At 39.8% G+C, this 24,774-nt stretch overlaps 1 protein-coding gene across 9 annotated transcripts in view; it reads right to left on the reverse strand.

Moving 5' to 3' along the window:
* SLC10A7 (solute carrier family 10 member 7) overlaps positions 1–16,511 on the reverse strand; it is a 283,656-nt gene extending 267,145 nt beyond the window's left edge. For 2 of the 9 annotated variants that reach the window (XM_073892325.1, XM_025874270.2), the window contains exons 1-3: positions 16,131–16,502; positions 9,173–9,255; positions 3,187–3,323 (exon numbers count right to left, since the gene is read on the reverse strand). In XM_073892325.1, the coding sequence (XP_073748426.1) occupies positions 3,187–3,323; positions 9,173–9,255; positions 16,131–16,230 (320 nt within the window). In that variant the 5' untranslated portion in view covers positions 16,231–16,502. Of the gene's footprint in view, positions 1–3,186; positions 3,324–9,172; positions 9,256–16,130 lie in introns of all 9 variants that reach the window. The other 7 variants (XM_073892322.1, XM_025874271.2, XR_012378037.1 and 4 more) reach the window with 6 other exon arrangements.
* Positions 16,512–24,774: the final 8,263 nt, after the last annotated feature.

Consider the following 24,774-nt stretch of genomic DNA (forward strand, 5'->3'; position numbering starts at 1 on the left):
AGGCAGAGGCAGAGGGAGAAGCAGGCTCCCCGTCTAGCAGGAAGTCCGATGCAGGACTTGATCCCAGGACCCTGGGATCATGACCTGAGCCGAAGGCAGATGCTTAACCATCTGAGCCACCCAGGCGCCCCCATGTCTAATATTTTCTAAAAAATCAATTTCACCTCTGAATTGATTTCTGTCAATGGGATACATTTGGTGGGTTTTTTCCTAATGTCCAGTCTGAAACTTTGGAGTTACACGTGGCTCCATTTGTTCCTCATGAATCAATTTATTACCACAACCAACTTCCCATTCTTCCCATGACTGTTGCCAGCATCCCTCTTCAGATGCTTTTTGCCCAAGTTTGGACTTCTATAAATGAATGGTCTCTCTACCTCCACTCTTTCCCTTTACACAGCAAGGTAAGAAGGATGTGCTCAAAATATTTTTCCTTTTTAAAGATTTTATTTATTTATTTGACAGAGAGAGACACAACGAGAGAGGGAACACAAGCAGGGGGAGTGGGAGAGGGAGAAGCAGGCTTCCCGCCGAGCAGGGAGCCCGATGTGGGGCTCAATCCCAGGACCCTGGGATCATGACCTGAGCTGAAGGCAGACGCTTAACGACTGAGCCACCCAGGCGCCCCCTCAAAATATTTATTTATTTCAATGACTTAAACATGCTCCTGAGGTAGGAGGCTGCAACTCCCTCACGTTAACATACTGTGTACTCTCAAACGGGGGAGGGGAACAGAGAAAAAGTGGGCTAGGAAGGGCTTTCCCTAAGTTAGTTAGGCCAAGTGCATATTCCTTTAAGCTTCATACCCTGAGGTGAGAATTGTATCTTAGCTTCCTGAGATTGTAAGCCCTACTCTACTACTAACACACCCAGTACAATGCTATCAGATTAATCTTTCTTAATGACCACTTTTTAGCATGTTGTTCTCTTGTTTAGTACATTTAAGAACTCTCCATCATCTACAGATGCAAACCCAAACGCCTCAGCCCAGTCGTTCCGGTCTTCTGCCGCATGGCTGTGAGGAAATTTTTTATGTTTGCCTCCCACTAACGCCTTATTTTTGAACACTGTACTTTAGAAATACACAACCTTTGCTGAACCTCTTACCCTTTAACTCATTACACTACTTATCTAACAACTCATATGCTGCCGCACAGCGTTTGGTTACTATTGTATATTTATATCTTCCACATATCCAACTAGCCTGGACGTTCGCTGAATACAAGAAAAATGAGTTAATATCTTCCTATTCCTTGGGTGCCCTTTACATGGGAAACACTCAGTAACTATTTGTTCTTACTATGCATCATACATTGCTGCTCAAAAATGATGTCATCATAGTTCTGTCGTGTTTTATGCTTTTCGGTGAAAATTTTATGCTCATTCTCTCCAACTCAATCTGGCCAAACCAGCGGTCTTCATTTCCCCTTCTTGTTCCACTCTGTTTCTCCTCAGCTAAGAAAATGATGCCACCAGTTACCCAGTGGCTCAGACCCAAAACCCAGAAGTCATCCTTGCTTCCTCCCTGTCCTCCTCTTTCTACATCCTACCCGCCTCGAGGTTCTGAGAGCTCAGTAAATCCTCCAGCGCCCACTTCTCTCTACTGCACGGTGACCTTACCACAGGAGCCTCCAAGCTGCTCTCCTAGGCTTCTCTCAGCCCCTCTACCATCTATTCTCCATGCAGCAGCACGGACAATAATTTGAAAATATAAATCCAACCACGACATTCCCTCATTTAAATCCCTCCAGTAGCTTTCTGTCGCATGCAGAGTAAAATCTGAATGCTTTTATCATGGACCTACAAGGCTCTGTGTGACCTGGTCCCTGCCTACCCTTCCAGCTCCAAGTCATATTATTCTTCCTCTGCATCACCAGGCTCTGGCCATCATCATCATTTTCCTGACCCTAGAACATACCAGGCTTATTCCTGCCTTAGAGACTTTGCACATTCTTTCCTTCTGCCTAGACCATTCTACCTCTAGAACTCTGCCATCTAAGTTAATCACTGGCCTGCCCACCCAACCACTTTCAACCGTATCACAGTTTTACTTCCCATCATTTATCTCTATCTTAGTCATCCGCTTATTTGGCTTATTGCCAATCACACCCAGGTCTTCTCACCCTGTAAAACTAACCGACACTTTGCCATTTTTGTTCACTATTGTTTCTCTAACACCTACAATAACTCCTGGCACACAGTAGGAAGAAAACAAGTGACTTGAATAGATGAGTAAGTGATCTCAATTGAGATCCTGCACACCGTTACCAAAGCAGACAGTAAAAGTATGACTATCCTCATTATTTATAGGCAGGGAAAGTAAGGTTTAAATCTATGACATGACTTCTTCAAAGTCACACAGCAAGTTAGGGACAGGGTCAGAAAGAGATCTCAGGACTCTAAGTTCAGTGTTTTAACTATTAGACTATTATACCATGCTGCTAAAATGTGGTTAGTTTTAAACCACTTCAAATAATTTTTTAAATTCATTAAATCCCTTTAATAAACATGGCATTTTTAATGGAAGAAAAGAGTCTAATAAAAATCTATTGTTAATTCAACTATCACATCAAACATAGAACAAGTAAAAAAGTGTTTGTTCCCTATATATATTTTTTCTTTCCTATACATTTAAAAAACATTTCTTAGACTCACCTATTATCTGTATACGTTTGGTAAGATACAGAATGTACAAGCTAAAGCACCCAACTGACAGCATATCTAACATCTTCTATTCCCTTCCACCTCTCTCCCAACACAGCTTTTTAAAATTCCCAGAAGAGTGTCCATCCCAGAACCTTAAGATTAAACATGATGGTGTATTTTAAGATTGTGTTATAATTAAGAGCACACTTACGTTGATAAGCACTGAGTAATATATAGAATTGTCAAATCACTATACTGTACACCTGAAACTAATATCACACTATATGTTAACAATACCAAAATTATAATTTAAAAAAATTTACTAATAAAACCCTTAGATATAAGAAAAAAAAGTGTTATCAAATTCTTTGGTGACTCTCCTTGATGAACACTATCATTTTAAAGGATAATAATTTTTCAAGTGTTTTTATTTCCTTATAAAATATCACACATGAGCCCTTTCGTATATAGTTGCCACAGAAACAATAGTCACCACAGATGCCTCATTAAAAGTGGACCCTTCCAAACATTTAAACGTACCCTTTTAAAAGCCATTCATTGATGGGTGTGATTGATAAAAGCTGAAGAAAAAGCCATATTGTTGCTGGGAAGAATGCAAGTGTAAAGATCTGAATGAAAAGGTGCAGTTTTATATGCACCAAAGCACTGGTCAGCTCCTGCAAAAATGAAAGACACAAAACAGCAAAGATAAGAAAACCATTTTTCTGAAGACAGACTGATACTAAAATAGCATCAAATAAGTTACTTTTTAATTTGGAGTTATTTCAGAGCTAAAATCTTTACCTCTAAGTATATGCATAACAGATTTTAAGGGGGGAAAAGAGGAATTTTTATACAAAATTTCTGAAAAATTCTCATTTTTTCTGAATATACAATATACGCCAACAATTCAGATTTGTAAAATTCCGGACCAAAACTGAGCCAAGTACCTTTACATCAGTATAGACCTAAGGATTGTTGACGCTATGAACAAACATGCATGTAACTACTTAAGGACCTATCACATTTTAATTAAATATGATTACTCTCTAAGAAGGCCTCACTTTGGCAAGATGTTACCAAATCTACACACAGATAATAATTTTTAAAAATGTTTTCCCCAACAATGTTCTATAATTCAAAATGGCTTTTTCGCCCCAAATCAACTTTCTGGATTTTTTTGCTAATGCTTACTGAACAGCAGCTATGTGCCATGCTCTGAGCTTGTCATTTTGTGTATGTTATCTCATTTAATCCTCACAACAGCCCCACTAGATATTACTAATCTATTTTACTGAGGAGGAAATTGAGGTGGGGAGCCACCATTCAGTGCAGTTCAGAATCAAACTCATTTCTGGTATGCTAGCAAACTCACGTCTGTTTCTTCCATTGTGCCACACCACTGCCCCAGATGAAAGAAATTCACATTAAACACGACAAACCAGGCACATGCTCTATGTCTCACAGCTAAAAAAGGATAATGAGTTAAATTTGGGGGTTCAAATATGTACAAACTAACAAGCACTTGCATCTGAATTTCTTTGAGTTATAGCATTATTCATTTGAAATAAAACAAATTCAGAAAGTAGTAGAAAAAATACTATAAAAATAAGTACTATAAAAAAGTCCTATAAAATATGCAAGAAGTCATTAAAGCACAAAGATGCCAGAGATTCACTGGTTATAAGCATAGCACTGGAATGCCTCCCCTCGTTCAAGTAAGACATTTAAGAAGTCCTGAGCCTCAGAGACATTAGCCAAAGTCCATCAGTTTAATGGACAGTAGGTTAATGCTGACTCTGATCGCCACGTTCAGGGATCTGTCTCATCGGCTCCCACTACATATCTCCCTGTATGAAGACACACAGCAGTGCCAGTGTGGTCACCAAACATCTCTAATGACACCTGAGGAATTTGTGGCAATCTGGGTCTAACTTCGGACAGATGGGAAGCCCTGGGCAGACCAGAAGCCACACCAAGTCCATGGATCAGATCTAAGATCAAAGGAGTCATCCTTACACCATATCAGAATTCTTAAAGTTTCACCCTGAGAAAAGAGGAGCACCAGCAGTTCCAAGAATGCTCAGCAGTTTCAAAACCAAATCCCACTCAAATATACTCAGATGTAGTTGATAAATACCAAGTAAATATTAATATTTTAATTTTTTAACTGTAACAAAATGATGAGCCAGAATGCAGTTACTAAGGAATTTGCATATACTTTAGATAGGAATATGAAACAGCATAACTTTTCTGAAAAGTAGCTTGGGAATATATTTCAAGGACTATAACACGATTCACATTCTTGGATCCCGAAGTGTTATGTCTAGGTACTTATTCTAAGGATAGGAAATGTGGTTATAAGTATTTATATACAGAATTGATCACGACAGCATCATCTAGTATAGTAAAATTAGGAAACAAATTAAAAGTCCAAAAATGGGTGAATAATTAAGTAACTTAAGGTATAACACGACTGTTACGAGCTAGTGAAAACCATGTTAAAACTGTGTTGACAAGCATGTGGTAACACAGATCTCTTCCCTACTTAATCAGTAGGAGTATAAATTGGCACAATCTAGGGACAGCAATCTGGCAATTCATTCCTTCAGTCAACAAACACTGAGAACCTGACACTCTTCGAGGTACTTGGAATATCTGTCACAACTTACACTGTACATGACATTTGACTTAGCAATTCTACTTCTAGGAATTAATCCTTCACATTTTCTCCCAAATGTGGGAAAATGGACAATTTTTAGGTTATCATCTGCAGCATTTTTGTAAGAGCAAAACCTTAAAAATGACCTAAATGTCCATCAATGAGGACTAATAAAATATATTATGATACATTCATAAAATGGAATGCTTTCCAGCATACAAAAAGAAACAAGGAGTTCTTTATGTATTGATATGAAACAATCTCCAAGATAGGTTTTTTTGAGTAAAACAAGACAGGGTGGCAAGCAGTACAAACACCACAGCTTGAAAGGGGGGCACATATGTTTTACACAGAATATCTCTGGAAAGATACAAACTATTAACATTGGTTATCTCCAGATATCTGACATAGGGGAGAAAAAAAGACTTCCCATCATATATACCTTTGTACCCTTTGATTTATGTTCATAAAAGTAAACAAAATGTAAATTTTATATACATGAAGAAAAATTAAATTCATATATTAAATTACATGAAAAATTATAATTATACAATGTTACATGGGAAAAAAGATTATTTATGTGTGGGCATATGTGATATATATGCAAGTATACATATACAATTTTTAAAAATATTTCCTTTTTAAATATTCTATATGTAAAACATGTTTAGGAAAAAAGGGACTAAAAATCATAGAGATGTTACTACTAGTTGTTTTTCTTCTTTCTAATCTTTCTACAATGGGGAAATACCACTTTCATAACCAGAAAAAGTTATAAAAAACAAAATGTAGTTTAAAAATACTAGCTGATCTAATAAATGACAATTATAAGCAATTGCCATTGCATCAGAACAATGGAACAATAAAGAATCCAGCAAAATGAATCACAAAGGCTGACCATGTTGGGTCATGAGGGGCCTTTTGACAACAGCATTATATTTTCCATATCTTCTACATACAACCATAAAGATAAAATACGGTAACAATGGAAAAGTAAAAGCCAGTGAACACTATCACATCCAAAATAGTATTATTCCATACATACCCATGCAGAATTTAGGGCCATATACTCAGATAAATGCCATCATGAATAATTGAAAAGTTGATTCTGCATGACATTTTATTTATTCACATGTAATACAGGTCAAATTCCATTAAAATAAACTTAAGGAGATACTCCAAATACTGATTATACCAGAGTTATCACTGACAGTCTAAAAAATTGCTTAAAATCAGGAGCTCTGACTGAGATGTAGAAATATTTTCATTACATACCAATTTCCCTTCTAACCCTTATTTGACCTTTATTTGATTCACTTTCTGAGAATCAGTCTCATAGCTCTGGGCTGGAAACAAGCAGCAAGAACCTAAAATTTAAAATTTGCTATATTTACTTCTAAGGTAATAGAACTTCAAAAAATAATCTGTTTAGGAAAATAAGAAAAGACCTGTGTATTCTGCCCTACTCAGGACCCTTTCCAGGCCCTGAGCATTTTGCTCATCTTTGTTTCCAACCCAGTGCCAAACACAGTGCCTTGTAGCCACAGGCATTTCACGGTATTATGAGATTTCATAGGTTTATATGAGATTGGTCCTGTCATGGTTTGCTAAGTGACAAATCCTCTGAAACTGTAGCTCCTAATTAGCTAAACATAAAATATATTTCAAATGTGGTTTATTTGACTTTAATATATAAATTTTCAGAAAACATTTCAATGGATATTTTAAAATCTAGAAATAGTCATAAAACTGAAGACAGCATTAATCTTTTTAGTATTAAGTATTAACACAGAGTTCTTTATGATTTTAATAAATTAGTAAGACAAATTTTAGAATATACATCATTACATCAATGTATGGGTAATACTACATGAAATGTTCAGTATAAATCAAACTTGAATGGGACCACTATAAATGCTCTCAAATAAACTCAAGTCAATAATAATTTACTGTCTCCTGTGTGTGAAAATGCACTATTCTAATAGGGCTCAAAAACAGTAGTCCCAGCTGAAATAAATATAAGATTATTAACTAGAAAATAAATAACAAGACTGCTACCTCCTAACTTAAAACTGTTCAGTTGCCCAGGAAATTACCGGGGCTTAAAGATGGTTTAACATACAATGATGCAATCTAGAACATCTTAAGTTAAATGGATCTTGAAAATGACTTAATGTAGTATAGTTTGAAAAGGGCCATTGATAGAAGAAATGGCTTTGATGGCTACTTAGATACCGAGCACAGGATTAAGGCATTTCATCATTAGATCCAAATTAGCTGGATCTGAAGGTCTCCTAGGTGCTTACAGAAGACTGGTCCTTAGAGAAATGCTGATAAGCTGACATTCTTCCTTCTTAAACTCCTGCATCCCACCAAGTTGGCGGCTTTACAGAATCACATTAAGCAAGAAGCTAGGGGTGAGAGAATCAAGTCTCTTGCCAGATATCTCATGGCATAAGTAACAGCTGTAACCGTTAAGCAACTACCAGGGGACATAGTTAGAGCAACGTCCCAAGAAGAGGACTTGGGTAAGGCAGCTGCTCCGCAAAGGGCATTAGCCACAACCAGCAGGAAGACCTCCAAGGAAGAACAGTCCAGCACCATGCGAGTAGCAAATATTTTTCTGTATCACTAGGCCCCATATTTGAGAACCAATAGAATGAAGATGTTGACAGAAAAAAATCTGTGCCCTCTAAGAACTGATCATAGTCCTTTCATGTCAATATAATTTGCAAAAACTAGATTTAACATATTTAGGAAATTCCGTCCCATGTCAGTTATTTTCAGAAGAACAGGTAGTAAGGATAGTCAGAATTTTTGACACAAATTTATCAGATACTACACAGGGAACCCATCTATACAAAAAATGCTCCAATAGAAAGATTTATACCAACCAAATAACTACAGAATACATAAATTTAGTAAAATCATATTTTTTCCATGTTGCTATTAGGATGGCCAAAGAAGGAGGTAACTAAATTCGGTCCTCATTCAAATCACACTTAAAAGAAAATAAGTAAAGCAAGACATGATGCTGAAACAAAATTTCAACTTTTAAAGCTATTCCTGCCCCCCAAAAAATCCTTGCATAGTAAGATTTCCCTATCTATATAAGAATAAGCATCTTAGAATAAGAACTTTAAAAACCCTAAGTAATTCTTTCAAAAATAAATAGGCATTTTTCTCCTTTTTTTCCCTTCTATTATAAGTCAAAAGAGAATCATAAATTCTACTCATTCCAATCTTGGATGTTAAAAATGTCTGATTTCTTTAATTCTAGGAGAATCCCATGTTCAGCGACACCCGGATCAATAAATAACATTATCTACGTGTCTTCATGATGAATTGTGACATGGTATGAAAAATCCCAATTTCTCTCTTAAAACATTTAATATTTAATACTTATGCCAGCAAAGAATATACTTTAAAACATACAAATTAGTTAAAAGTTATAACATGCACCATTTGAGCAGCATGAGTCCTGACAACAAAAGTTCATTCACAAAAGTTATGGAAACCCAACTAAACATCCGTAACTTAAATGTGCCACAGCATTCACCACCATAGTCACCACCACAATCTGAGGAAGACCTAAAGTAGATGCTTCATTCAGTTCAGTTGCTGTATTAAAAACATACCCATTATAACCACACCCTCAGGGTCTGTGTTGTTCAACTACAAAATTTCTATAATATGTAGGTTCAAAACACAGTCCTTTGCTGAAGTTCAAGTTATCTTTTGTTACAGTGAAGCTTTGAGGCCATAGTTACATACATCTTTACAAAAGAATTCTGAAATTTCAAAATAATAAGCAGAAATTAAATTTTTCTCCCTGCTTATCACATGCAACATAAATGACAATACCTCCGTTTTTAATGACAGTCCACTGTTAAAGAATATTGTTGCAACAGCAATGTAGGAGACGGTTATTTCTGGCTTCAGTGGTCCTAAAGAGACAGAAATGAGTTACTGTTAGATAAGAATTTCCAGCAGATAACTTAGTATGAAAGAAGAATCCATTGGGGGAGGGCAAATAGTACTTCAAATCTTAGTGTTGCCCTAGTATACTACTGTTCTGACAGAGTTCAGCATTTGCTGTTATGCAGTCTAACTCCGAAGGGGATTTTCCAGAAGGCAAGGACCATGGCTATCCAGTTCAGCACAGGATCCTCAGACCAGAAGAACACTGTCCTGGGTGACAGCAGATAGGCAACCTCCTTTAGTATTAGGACCTAATTGCATCTGCCACAGGATCAGTGTTTATATAACAATCAAAATTCCCCAACCAAAAAAAAGAAAGAGAATCAGTGGAAGAAGGTCCCTTCTCTTTAGCAAATATTACTTTACTCCTTCTAGGATACCAGAAATAAAAACTTGTATTTATGCACACATTCAATTCTGCCCAAGGGTATTTATTTCTACAAATATTTTTTGAGCACTTACTATGTAAATGAGATAAAGCATATAGATTAATAGAGTACTAACAATAGGTTAGGTTTGCAATTATTATTACACTGTGCCAGGCCCTGGCTATACTGTAGTGAACCAGACAATCCTGATTTTGCCCTCTGGAAAATCCTCTCTGGAATTAGGCTGACATCACCCCAAATGTGTTAATGCTATGAGGACAATAGCAGCAACCCTGATACTTAGTTCTTTTTGTAGCCTATATACAATTGTCTTAAAGACCCAATGTGTTAACCAAAGAACAACATTCTTTTAAAAGATGTAGTCTGAGAAAATGCCATTTTGTACTTATGTACCAGTGGTTCTCCAGCAACTGCAATTTTGCCTCCCACAGACATTTGGCAATGTTTGGAAATTCTTTTTGGTTGTAATAACTCAGCAAGTGGGGTGTGTTACTGGCATCTAGTAGACAGAAATCAGTTCTGCTAAACAAGCTAGGAGGCACAGGACAGCCCTCCCAACAACAAAGAATTAACGCGTCCAAAATGTCAATAGCGCTGAGGTCAAGAAACACTGGCATATGCCAACATTTTAAAATCTGATCACCTCATATTTGACATTCTATTCAGCCCTCTCATGCTGAGTTGAATAGTGTCCTCCAAAATTCATGTCCACCCAGAACCTCTAAATGTGACCTTATTTAGAAATTGGTTCTTTGCAGATAGATGTAACCAAGTCAAGATGAGGTCTTATTAGATTATGGTAGACCCTAATCCAATGACTAGTATTCTTACAAGTAGAGGTAAATTTGGACAGAGTCACGCACAGAGGGAAGATGGCCATGTGAAGACAGAGGCAAAACCTGGAATTATATTATCATAAGCCAAGAAACACCAAGGACAGCCGGCAACCACCACAAGCCAGAAGCCAAGAAGGATTCATCCCTAGAGTCTTCAGTGGGAGCATGGCCCTTGACTTCAAAATTCCAGTCTCCAGAATAATCTCTGGAAAATAAATCTCTGTTGTTCTACGCCACCCAGTTTGTGTGAATCTGGTGTGGCAGCACTAGGAAACTAAGATCCTCCCTTATGCAACAAGACCACAATCATAGGTCCACCGTTCCCTGTGGCCCTCCACCATACCCACAGGTATTGCTCAATAAGTAAGACCAAGCTCAGGAAAAATCACCATTCAGTCCACAAATATTTACTAAGCAACTCTGATATTTTAGGCATTTGTACTATATCAATGAGCAAAAAGAAACAAAGATCTTCTCAAACATAGCAATAAATTCTTGTATATACTTGGCATTTAAACAAATTTTTTTGCTGAGATTTTAGAAAAGGGAGCAAAAGGAAGAAGGCAAGTGCAAAAGGCATTACATTTCAAGGCAGTAAAAGTATTCCAAAACTTAAAAAGAGGTGCGTTTTTTATACTTGTGAGTGAATCTGTCTCTGCAGCTCACACTTAGAAATATTTTCTCTACAACTGAGGAAGCTGATTCAGGAACAGATTTTAAAGTCAGGAATCTGACTTGTTTTGGAAGTAAATGCCTTCCAGGAATTTTAAATTGTTTGTTTGTTTGTTTGTTTGTTTGAACTCATTTTTATTCTCCTCCAATCCTGGGGCACCTGGGTGGCTCAGTTGGTTAAGCAACTGCCTTCGGCTCAGGTCATGAATCTGGAGTCCTGGGATCGAGTCCCACATCAGGCTCCCTGCTCAGCAGGGAGTCTGCTTCTCCCTCTGACCCTCCCCTCTCTCATGCTCTCTTTCTATCTCATTCTCTCTCAAATAAAGAAATAAAATCTTTATACTCCTCCAATCCTTTGCTTTTTATGAGACCTTATTCTTGTCAACTACACCTCTGCCCACAGTGGAGCCCCAGAATTTCTATGTAGGATGAGTTAAAATGAGCAATGTGGTCACAAAGGAGAGCAGGGGACTTGTCCAAAGATACACCTCCACAGCAAGGACATGGTTTCTTTAGACTGCATGTTTCTTTGGGGGAGCTAAAGCATCTACGTTAGTTGGCCAACAACTGTATTTTTTTAAGAAGCTAACTCCTCCATGCTACACACACACACACACACACACACACACACACACACACACACACAAATACACATGATAACTATGAACTGATTGGCATAATTCAGTGGAATGATTCCTGGCTTTTAATGCTTTAAATTCTAGAGATGGGGTATACTGTTTTTTGTATTAGACGCACATCTCAACAACTTTAATCCATGGAAGAACATGATGAAGATATTCCATGTCTTTCTACAATGTACCTTTCAAAAGCCTGGGAGGCTCAACTGGTTAAGTGTTCAACTCTTGATTTTGGCTCAGGACATGATCTCGGCTCAGGGCATGATCTCAGGGTTGTAAGATCTAGCCCTGCACTGAGCTCCGCGCTGGGTGTGGAACCCGCTTTAGATCTCTCTCTCTCCCTCTCCCTCTATTCCTCTCCTGCCTCTCTCTCCCTCGCTTAAAAAAAAGGTGGAGTGAAGAAGGAATTAATTCTGATTTCAAGAAACCTAAAGCCCCTTTGAGAAGTGATCAACTGAAATTCTAATAGATTGCCCAAGTTGGGAATGGGGACCTAGAAGTCACACAGGCCTAAAATAAACACTTGGTAAATATTTGCCCAGAGGTGAGAGTTGAGACTACATATAAAAATGAGATCTGGCCTCTCTCCAAGATAATGATTATATACTCCATGTCACCAAAATAGATCTGAATAAGACGTGAATCTTAAGATGGCTATAAAGTTCAATGCAGAAATAAAAGTTTTAGCTTTTCCTTTAAACAAAAGCAAAAAAAAAAAAAAGTTTCTCAGTGAAAATGGAGTAGGGTAGCAAAATCAGAAGAAAAATTAGCCAGAAAAAACGAGGTAATTTTGGGGCTCTCCAAATCCATGCTTTTTATTGGGGGAGATTAAAGAAAATGATTTGGAATGCTTAAAAATGCAAGGAACTGTTACCATTTCATAAAATCTACTCATCACCAAGTAAATTTCACTTCTAAACCTAATACAGGATACTAATGCAAACACACTTTAGCTTCAACATGTTTCTGCTTATGTTTTTTAATGGAAAAACAAAGCAGTTTCCTTTTAGGATTTATGTCTTATTAATGTCAATAATCTAAATTAAGATGCAGGTAGAAATGAGAAACTTACTCTGTCCTTCCAAAGAAGGAAACCTTTCTGTTCCCAAGAATGAATAGCACAGTGTTAGACTCTGGTAAACTCTAAGGTGTGCATAGCTCAGGGATTCCCTGGGTTTGCACTGGGACTGGAACAGATTATCAACACCTCAGAATCTACACATTTACATTTACCCCGACTATTTTCAACTTCTCCTATATATTTAAAAATGAAATGTACCTGAGTAAAAAGGACAGTGAACTAAGAATTAAATTATCTAGGCTCGTACATGTGATGCTTTTTCCCATTTGGAAAGTCACTCGACATCTCTAACTTTCAGGTTTCCATTACCTATAAATTTCCTTTGATACATAACTCACCTATTGGCCGTACAGACTGTTTTTAAAGGGAGGTCAGATCATAGGTATATTTTTAAGTGTGGAGGACTTGCACTTAAATCACTTCAGTACAAAAAGTGTAGTCATTAAGGTATCGATCCAGGTAAAGATGAAGTGAACATCTTAACAAATTTAAGACTACCAAAACTTTTCCTATTTAAAAGAATGTCTAGGAAACCGTTCTATTGAAAATTGTTCAGTCAATATGAAGGCACTAGAAATCACAGTTCCCAAGTGTACAGAGCCCATAAATGGAACCTATGACTAAAAATTATAAGTACAAAAAAATAGAAATAAAAAAATAAAAATTACAAGTACAAAGAAGTGCTTTGGGAGCACCTGGATGGCTCAGTCGGTTAAGCATCTGCCTTCAGCTCAGGTCATGTCCTGGGATAAAGTCCTGCATTAAATGGGGCTCCCTGCTCATCGGGGAGTCTGCCTCTCTCTCTCTCCACCTGCCTCTCCCCCAGCTCATGCTCTCTCTCAAATAAATAAATAAAATCTTAAAAAAAAAAAAGAGGTGCTTTTGACCATTCTAAAGAGCAAGATGTAATAGAAACATTTTCAGCAACCATTCCTCTCCTTATCCTAGATTTTTGTTGTTTTAACTTGTGAAGTGAAAGTGTTATTTGGTACTATTTGGAGGTTTATTTTTACTTAAGAGGTTTCACAGGTGGGAAGGTTAATTAAAAGCTCAACAGAATTACCAAGAACTTAGCCTGACAGCCTATATAGGAAAACCCAAACAATCGTTTGTTCTAATTTTTTGGAAAAAGTAATTTTTACACATGGACAGTTATCAAATCACATGAGTACACTGTTATTTAATATTAGCTGATTCTGCTCTGCTCTTTTGAGCTAAAATTGAGGCACTGAAAATGTCTTTATTGCACAGAGCCCTTCTTTAGAATATTCATTTTAAATTATTTTTGCCAAGAAAATTTGTATGGGTTTTGCAACTAGTATGAAAAAAAGGGAGAGCCCTGGTGTCCAGTGCCTCTTTCTTGAGCTAGCTAACTAACCAAGGATGAGTCACCTGACCTCAGGTCTCAGTATCTTCAACTGTAAAAGCAGCTTGTTGGCTTAAAATACTTAAAGGTCCCTTTCGGCTCTTAACATTCTACTCTTATAATTAAACAAAGAAGTGAATTATCCTGGATTAATGGCATAAGTACCAGTAAAAATCGGAGGCAATATTTCTAAGATACGATAATATACCAAAACTTCAAGAAGGAGAGACAGAAGGAACAAATAAGATTACAGAATCCATCTTTCCTAGGGCTTTCAAGAAGCCCTAGGGAAGATGATTCAGCGTTCAATAACCCTTCTTCCCACAGCATCCTGGGACTATAAAATAAAAGGCATTTTACCAAAGCTAGCCCCTGCAGATTTAAACATAAAGATAATACCTGTAATTACACCTTAACAATGAGCAAATAAGAGATCTAACACCATAAGCTAGAAAGTGTGCTACTGAAGCTAGTTAAGTGTACGTTCCAGATCACCACAAAGACACTCTAACTTTAATTCTGCCCATCCAGCTAGCTCCAGGAACAGAGGGTACTCATTTGACAGAACTCGAAATACCAGCATTCACAAGTTTTCCAAAAGCTCCCAGGGAAGCCAGGTCAAAGATCTCCAGAAGGAGAAACCATGATGAACATCAGCTTTATTCTCAGTTACGTATTCTACACATTTTGTACTAGTTGAACACAGAAGGAAAAAACATAAAATAAAAAGTTTTGATCCTCATAATCTTTGTTCAAATAATTCCTTTTAAAATATTCCCTACAGCTTCTTCTAAATGGAGGAATTGAGGGTAGATGGTAGAAGGAACCACTGCTCCAATGAGAGATTTCATTCACTTCCAACATGTTTTAACAAAGAGGTATATATAACTTCAAATAGCCTACCGAGCACTTCCTAAAAGATTGTGTGTGCTCAATTCTGTCCTTAGTTGTCCCTGTTGTATGGCTGACCTATTAAAACTATCAATAAAGGTGGAAACTGACAAGGTCAAAAAGACAATGAATTGAAGAAGTTCAATTAATGTTTATGAAAAGGAAGACACGATTGTCTAAGGGTGAAAAGGCAGGGAGGAGAATAAAAGACTAATAATATTTCCAGTCGTTTCCACCAATGCCCACCTCCACATTACAAGGCTCCCACTATTCAGAAATCTGAGTATGATTTCAGCCTGCCTACATTTCCTTGCCAAAATACACACTACACATAGCCTAACACAGACTGTATTTGTTAGAGTACTAACAACTGAGTCCTGGCAGCACACGGAAGTAGTGTCCTGTAATGAAAAAGTGCAACGTGTCAGTCGGCTTGGGAGTTTCTGAAGCGGCGGCAATTGCAGCAAATCATCACTCTGCAACATGTGGGCCACAAAATCTGAAATGGAGAATGAAGAGTATCCCTTTTTCTTTTTCTTCCCCCACCCCCTTTTTTTAAACGTGGCGGCGGGGAAGGGGGAAGATCCGGAAATAGACAAGGTAATGGTGGCCACGCCAAGATAGATAAGGAACTCCTGGCAACCTAGCGTCCCTTGGGATAGGATGCTACTTTGAAGGCAAGAGGAGTAAGTTTCACCCTCAGTAAGCTCACTCCTTAACACTAAGGATACTCATTGATTGTTCGAGGAAAAGGTAACCTGCGTTCAAATTCCTTTGCCCCATTCCTAATTACAATCTGGGGTTGGTAAATTAAAACATCAGCAAAAGGGCCAAATGACACCCCGAGCTGGTCAGTGCCCTTGAGAGAACTAGCCACTTCCCGACTACGGTCTCCCCCTCCTTTCCCGGCTCGAAAATTAGTTTTGAAGTGGGAATCGCGATGGAGCGTTCAGAGGTGCAGCACTTACCCCCATTCACCCCTATAGATGGCTCCAGTTTAGCTCCAGCGATAGCCAATACTATTCCAATCATGAACCATTCTTTCCTCATTCTCTCCAGCAGCCTCATGTTTGTTAGGGTGGGTGGGTTTTGTTTATTTGTTTGGCTTTTTTTCTTTTTAAGCTGCGATCGCTTAATCCCCGGGGCGTCTCCACACTTTCCACGGTCCCTCCAGACATGCAGCAGGGCAAGTCAAATTGCCACTTGTAAACTAAAGACCAGGGGGCTGCTCCGGCGGCTTTGAGGAGGGCTGGGAGTAGTAGTATCCAGTGACAGGGAAGTCTCACTGAGCGCCGCCATCACTACCACGCGCCTCATAATAGACGCGCACATTGCCACGGCCGCTCTATCCGCCGCTCCCAAGCACAAATGCTCTGGAGAGGACACGGCCCAAGTCGGCCAAGGCAGGCGATCAGATAAAAGAAACTGGCTGCCTGGTGGAACTGATAGACGCCACCGCCAGGACCTGCGGAACCTAAGGAATGACTGGTGTTCGGAGCGACGTTAGACTTCACAACCACCCAGCCTTATCGAGGGTCCCGCTCCGACAAACCTTTAGGCACAGCTGCCCGCGCCCCTGGAGCACATCCATGGAGAAACTTTTTTTTTGCTTCGCCATGAACTTGCGGGAAAGGTTAGCATGGACTCCGGGCAGGGATTTCTCCGTTGGCAGCTGCGGCGGCGGTGTTCAGGGGTTTTTTTTGTGGCGCGCTTCTTCGGGGCATTACGACGCTCCCCCGGCGCCGGCGTTGACGTGTGCGCCGGGGGAAGGGAAGGCCACTCTCGGTCTCCAGGTTCTCCGCGGCATTCCCAGGAGTTAAGAGGCGCTCCGATGTCCGCGCGGGAAAACGGTTCCTTCTTTTGGGGAGTTTTAGCACCGAGGATGGGTTGAAAATTGGACGTTCACCTAACACCCAAGTCCGCAGGACCCCTGCCTTCCAGCATCCTCTGCATCCCGGGAGGGCGGTTGGGACCAGCCAGGTCTGTGGCTTGTTGGACCCGAGGCCCCGAGGCCCGAGACCACGCAGGCCCCCGGGAGTGGGGAGGTCTGCAAGGGTTCAGTCTCTCCCGGGAGCAGGGGACCAGGTCTTCCTTCGGGGGCAGTGATGAGTGCTCAAGCTCCCTCCCAGCGAAGCTGAGGATAGGCAGGGTGGGGTCCGAGCAGGGGAGTCTACAGGGTTCGCGAGTGCACGCTCTTGCTTGACCCTCAGGGCCTGCCCACCCAAGCAGCAGGACAACTGTGGGAAGGGGGCCAAGGACCTCAAGGCAAAAAAAAAAAAAAAAATGAGCCTAATAGAGGGGAGCTCCCGCCTTCCATTGGCCCTCGTGCTGGATTCTATGTGTCCCCCAGTTTCTCCCTTGAGGTTTTCTAGCAACCACTGACATTGATTATTTCATGAATGGACTTTTTACTCCTAGACCCAGCAGGAGCTTCAGCTTCTCCCCGGTATGCACCAAAATAAATGAACAAATAAAATACTATCTGACATTTTGAAGTAGTGTGGTGTCTAACTGTGGAACCTCAGGTTTGGAAGAGACTTCTAGGATTGTTCAGTGATGCCAGCCTTTAATTCTGAATTTATTTGGAGATTGAAAGAGACTCATTTGGTAATTTCCTCTACTTATTTAGCTTTATCTTGTTGACATGACTTGCTGTCCAAAAACTAAGCCAGTTTTTGCAGTTATGCTACCAGTTGTAGGTTACACAGTGTAGAGTGTCATCTAATTATTACATCAGGCAGAATGACAAAAAGTGAAACTCAAGATAAAAAGAACTTAATAGGAAGACATGGATGACATTAAACAGCCTGAAAATGGAAAAGAAAGCACAGGAGATGTGATGAAACCTGATAATTATCAGGCAGTCACCAGATAAGTGGAGATGAAAGTTTACAACACAATTATTTTCAGCCATTGTTGATATGCTCTTGTATTTAAAAAAAAATCATTAAATGTTATGATTACAGAGAATTGGGCCAGTTTAATTTTATGGCTAAACAGCCATAAAATTTGCAAATGCAAATTCCTATTTACTAAGAGCTCTTTGATCTGTTTACAGCAGAATCTAACTCATGGAAAGGTTTTTGGTTTTTAATGATACTTAAAGGAAAATATAGAGTGCTGCAATTTCTGTTCTGTTACTGTAAGACCTATATTAGTTTCCCATGACTACCCTAAGAAATACCTAAAACTGGATGCCTTAAAATAACAAATCTGTTTTCTCGTAGCTCTGGAAACCAAAAGTCCAAAATCAAGGTGTTGGCAAGGCCATATTTCCTCTGGAGGCTCTAGAGAGAGAATCGTTTTTTGCCTCTTCCAGCTTCTGGTGGTTGTTGGCATAACTTGGCTTCCTTCCTTATGGCCATATCACTCCAATCTCTGCCCCCCATCTTCCTACCACCTTCTCCTCTGTGTGTCTGGCTGGTGGCCACATCACTCCAGTCTCTGCCTCTGTCTTCACACTGCCTCCTCTCTTCTATGTCTCCTCTTCTGTGTGTGTCTTATAAAGACATTTGCCATTGAATTTAGGGCCCACCCAGATAATCCAGAATGATCTCATTTTAAGATCCTTAATTACACCTGAAAATATCCTTTTTCCAAATTAGGTGATTGTACTCTGTTGAATATGTCCCCCAAATATTTATGTGCACCTGGAGCCTCCAAATGTGATCTTATTTGAAATTGAGTCTTGCAGATGCAATTAGTTGAGGTCATACTGGATTAAGATGGGGCCCAAATCCACTTAAGGTCTCCTTATAAGGAGAACATGTGGTGACACACAAAAGAGACATGAGGAGGAGAAAGTTACATGAAAATGAAAGCAGAAGACTGGAGTGATGTGTCCACAAGCTGAGGAATGCCAAAGGTTCTGCCTTGGAAACAACCACCAGAAGCTGGGAGAGAGACATAGAACAGATTTTTCCCTCAAAGCCCCCAGAAGGAACCAACCCTGCTGACATCTTGATTCCAGAATTCTGGCCTGAACTGTGGGAGAATAAATTTCTGTTGTTTCAAGCCACCCAGTTTGCAGTACTTTGTTCTGGCAACTCTAGAAAACTAGAAATGGAATCATTCACAGATTCCAGGGATTAGATATGGACCTGTTTTTGGTGTGCCCACTGTTCAGCCTACTACAAACCCCTTCCTGCCCTCTCTTTCTTCCATTACTCTTTCTTCAATAATTCTATCCCCTTTCTCTTTCATTCATTTTTTTTCCTATCATTTTTTTCCCTCCCTCTGTCTCTTCACCTTAGTTTTTTCTCTTTATTACCCCTGCCACTTCACCTGACATCATCCCAGTGAAAATGTACATGTGAAAGCACACGTCTCTAAAAGACACATGAGAAATGCTCTTTGTTCAATAAATATTATATTTGTATGTTGAACAAATATTTAATGGTCTCCACTATGTGCCAACATGTGTCAGTGTTGTGCATTCAGTTATGAACCAAAAAAAGACAAAACCTGCCCTCAGGAGTTTATAATCTAGTAGAGGAGACAGATGTAAACAAACATGTAATTACAAATTGCCATCAGAAAGGAACAGGATGTTGTGAATAATCTAGATTGGGGAAAGCCTCCTGAGATCAGAAGGATGAGCAGGCAGGTGGGAGAAAGCTATTACTCAGCAAGGAAGAGCTTGACACCATGGAATTCAAAGACCAAGATAGCTAGATGAGTCAGTGAAGGGAGAGTGATGTGGAAAGAGTAGAGAGAACTGGGCAGGGTACAAATCACATATGACCTCTCATGTCATCGCCGGGGATTCAGATTTTATTAAATACTTAGGAAGCCACTGAAGGATTTTAGACTGGCTAGTGATGATATGTCTAGTGTGCTGGGAAAATTCCTTAAGAAGCAGTCTCTCCACAAATAGTTCAGGAAGAAGTGACTAAGTGAACGGAGCTGGGAAAGACAATTCGTATAAAAACTGTTAAGCCGAAAGAATTAACAAATAACCAGTCATCTCTAGGGGAATGGGGAAGCAGTCTAAAATGACTCCCAGAATGTCTTTCAGATAGATGCCAGTGCCATTCACTCAGCCGGGGAATCTTTACAAAGCAGATTTGGGGAACAGATTTTAAATTTAGTTTATATCTTGTGTGCAAGGCCACCTAGGCATATAAGGAGAGATGTCCGAAGGCAGGTAAAATGAAGGTTTGAGCTCATGAAAACACAGTTGCTATAGTTCCTGGATTCTTCAACAATAGCTTATGGAAGCCATAGTCATTAATGTAGCAAATATTTACTTTTAAATTTGTTACTCACATTGGTTACTCAAGTCTCTTTGAAGATGGTTTGCTTACTTCTAATACTTATGAGTGTTTACTATATGCCAAAACAGGGGTACATCTTACTCTCACGGACTTTATGTTTAATAAAATGTTGATAGGAATTCTAACTCATCAGGCTGTTGAAAAGGTTTGGTGGGATAGTGTATATACATTGCCTTGCACGGAACAGATGCTCGGTTACTCATTTATTCAACAAATATTTATTGAGCTCCTTTTGCGAGGCATTATTCTGGATATTCGGGTTACAAGGAAAAGTGAGAGACAAGCGTTCAGCTTTGCTTCTGTATTCCAATAATTGCATAAAAAGAAAAGGAATAAGTAGTGATAAATGCCATGATGAAAAGAAAACAAGTCACATGATAGAGTAACAAGGAAGCTACTCTGAGTGGTGGGAGAAGGCCTTTCTGAAGGCATGCAATTTTAGCAGAGACCCAAATGATGGGAAAATGTCCACAATGCCAATATTTGGAAGATGAGCACTTCAAGGCAGAGAGAACAATTGGTGAACAACCTAAGTTACTTCCCTAAGGTAGGATGATCTTGGCATGTGTATTAGTTTTCTACTGTGGCTGTTAGCAAGTTACCTCAACTTAGTGGTTTGAAACAACACAAATGTGTCATCTCACAGTTCTGGAGCTCAGAAGTAAAAAATGGATCTCACTGGGCTAAAATCAGCATATCAGCAGGTCTGCACTCTTTTCTGGGTTTCTAGAGGAGAATCTATTTCCTTTTCCTGCTTCTAGGGGCTACTTGCAGTCCTTGGCTTTTGGCTCCCCTCATCTTCAAAGTCAGCAACTGCCCACCCAGTTTTTCTCATGACGAATCATTCTGACACACTCTCTGCTTCCCTCTTTCACTTATAAAGACCCTTCTGATTATGATGGGTTCTCTGGGTTCACAATGTCTCCATCTTGAGATCCCTCCTTTAATCACAACTGCAAAGTCCCTTTGGCCATGTAAAATAACATATTCACAGGTTCTGGGGATTAGAATGGAGCCATCTTTGGGGACTGTTATTCTGCCTACTATGGCATGTTAAAGGAATAGAAAGGAAGGCCAATATGACAGAATGTAGTGTGTTGCAGGGGAGGGGGAATGAGTGGGAAGAGCAGGGGCCAGATCATCCAGATCATGTATGTGTTTGTAGACCCTAGGTGGTTATGAAATGTAGATTTTATTTAACTGTGGTGGGAAGCAATAGGAAAATTTTAAGCAAGGAAAGAACATATTGGCTGTTGTGGGGGGCAGGAGCTTTAAAGAAGAAGAAGGGAAACCAGTTAGGAGGCTTTTGGAGTGGTTGAAGGGAGAGCTCTTGTTGGCCTGCACAGGAGAGACAAGTGGTAATGGCGAGGAAGAAAGGTAGATCATTTCCAGTTATGTTACAGAGGCAGAGACAACATTACCTGCTGGATTAGGTTTACATGACTCAGGATGACTCCTAAGGTTTAGCTAAATCCACTGGTTGGGTAAATGTTGGTATCATTTGCAAAGATGAAAAAGATAGGGAAGAGCAAATTTAGTAAGGAAAATCAAGATTTATTTTGAGACAGCCCTGAGATGCCTGTGTAAAATTCACCTGGAGATTAGCCAGTTGGCTAAACAGTTCAGAGTGAGGTCAGGGCTAGAGAAAAAATGTAGGAGTCATTGGCATGAGTGGTCTTTAAAGCTATGGGATTGGATAAAATTACCCAGAGAGTCAGTGTGTACTGAAAAGAGTCACAATAAAAAAAGACAGGTGAACTACCATCCTCCAGAGATCTCACCCTCTTTTCAGACATACAGCCATGCTCTACTCAAAGATCTTCAATGGCTTTATATATCCTGTAGAATAAAATCCACATTCCTTAGTCTAACGTACCATGATCTACACATTCTATAGGTCAGAGTGAGTGACTTAAAATTTATTTTCTCACGGTTCTGGAAAAACTGGAAGTTCAAGATCAAGGTGCTGGCAGGGTTGGTTTCACTCTCCTTGGCTTGCAGATGACTGCCCCCTTGCTGCCTCTGCACACCGTCTTTTCTCTGTGTGCCCACACATCCCTGGTGTCTTTTTCCTCTTCTCATAAGGACACTAGTCATGTAGGATTAGAGCCCCACCCTAATGGTCTCATTTTAACTTAGTCACCCTTTAAAGGCCTTAACTCCAAATATTATACTCCCAGGTACTGGAGGTTGGGAATTCAACATATGAATTTTGGGAGGACACAATTCAGCCTATAATAGTGGACTTATAGACTATGACAGAAGTGATTACATGGCCCTTCCAAAACTAGATTTCAAAAACAAAAACAAACAAACAAAAAAACTGTGGCTTCTGTCTGGGATCTTCTCTTTAACTTGTTTCTTTGCTGAGGGAGGCCAGCTGCCATGAGGTAAGCTACTATCAAAAGGCCCAGTGGCGAGGAGGTGATCTCTCCCCCCTACAGCCAGTCGGAACCTAAGGCTTGGAAGTGGATCCTTCAATAGAGTGTCAAGGCTGCTGGCCTGGCCTCCACCTTGACAGCAGCCTGTGGCAGCCAGCTAAACCATGCCCAGATTTATGACCCATAAAAACTGTGAGATAAATCATGTTTGCTGTTTTAAGATGGGAAATTTGGGGGGGTAGCTCATTACACAGTAATAGAGGCCTAATACTCAAGCCAAATGGGAAAAAGTTGAAAAGAGGCTACAGTGAGCATAGACAATTCAGTCAAGAAGTTTTGTTATGCTGTTGAGCACAGCAATTATCTGGGAACTGTGGAGAGATGTGGGTCAAAGAGGAGTTTCTTCTTTTGAGGATGAGTGGTATTAGAGCATTTCCATATGCTGATAAAATGATCCATTAGAAAGGGAAACCTTATTAATGAAGGAGAGATAGGGATTATGATAGGTCATAATGATGATAGGTCATAATAATGATAGGTCGTTATGCCAATGATAGACCTCTGCCAAAAAATGTCGACTTCCTAATCCCTGGAACCTGTGACTATGTTACTTTACATGGCAAAAAGGGACTTTGTAGTTGTAATTAGCTTAAGGACCTTAAAATAGGAAGAATATTCTGGGTTATCCAGGTAGGCCCAATGTAATCACAAGGGTCTTTAAAAGATAGAAGAGGGCTGCAGGAGTCAGAGAAGGAGATGTGAAATGGAAGTAGAATTTAAAGTGATGAGATGACTAGAAGGGATCCATGAGCCAAGAAATGTAGGCAGCCTCTGACAGCTGGAGAAGGCAGGGAGATACCCCTCCCAGCCCCCAGCAGCCTCCAGAAGTAGGCAGCCCTGCCAACACTTTAGTTTCAGCCCAATAAGACCTATTTCAGATTTCTGACCTCTAAAACAGTAGGATAAGAAATTTATGTGGTTTTAACCTACTAAATTTATGATAATTTGTTATGGGGGCTATAGGAAATTCATACAGTGGCTAACTTGAGTACTCGAGAAGATAAATATTGACCCTTTCTATAAAGATGGGAGGGAAGATAAAATCTTTTTGCCCTCAAGCAGCTGAGGTTTGGAGGAATTTAGAGCACAGCAAAGCCTCTATATCCCCAGACTGTATTAACCTGAGAAATGACCATTTGTCCTTTAAAAAGATTGTTTCTATATTATGGTTTAGGATTTCTTTAAGGGATACATAAAGCACTACATAAAGACAGATCCAAAAGAAGAGATACTGCATTGACTAGCTCTATATTCTGATTATCTATCACCATGTAACAAACCACCCCAAAACAGAGGCTTAAAACATGAACCAGCTACTTCTCTTTTAAGAGTACAGTTCTCGGGGTGCCTGGGTGGCTCTGTGGGTTAAACATCTGCCTTTGGCTCAGGTCATGTTCCCAGGCTCCTGGGATTGAGCCCCAAGGGTCCTGGGATTGAGCCCCAAGGGTCCTGGGATTGATCCCCATGGATCCTGGGATTGAGCCCCAAGGGTCCTGGGATTGAGCCCCATGGGTCCTGGGATTGAGCCCCATAGATCCTGGGATTGAGCCCCATAGATCCTGGGATTGAGCCCCATGGATCCTGGGATTGAGCCCCAAGGGTCCTGGGATTGAGCCCCATGGGTCCTAGGATTGAGCCCCATGGGTCCTGGGATTGAGCCCTGCATCCTCACTTTCCAGTTATCCACACTCCAACCACAGCATTACTCTTGATTTCTTCCTTTCCTAGTCTATAATTAATCATTCACCAAGATTAATTTTTTTTCTCCAAAATGTACTTACTTGTGTGCAACCCTTCCTGTTCATTTTAGTACTACCCTAGTTCAATTGTTCATTATCTTTTACCTGGACCATTGCAATTGGCTCTACATAACTGATCTCTCCATCTCTATAACT

Source organism: Callorhinus ursinus, unplaced genomic scaffold, assembly GCF_003265705.2.
Source record: "Callorhinus ursinus isolate GAN/ISIS: 27379988/994484 unplaced genomic scaffold, GSC_fseal_2.0 scaffold4, whole genome shotgun sequence".
In the NCBI taxonomy this organism is placed as follows: Eukaryota; Metazoa; Chordata; class Mammalia; order Carnivora; family Otariidae; genus Callorhinus; species Callorhinus ursinus.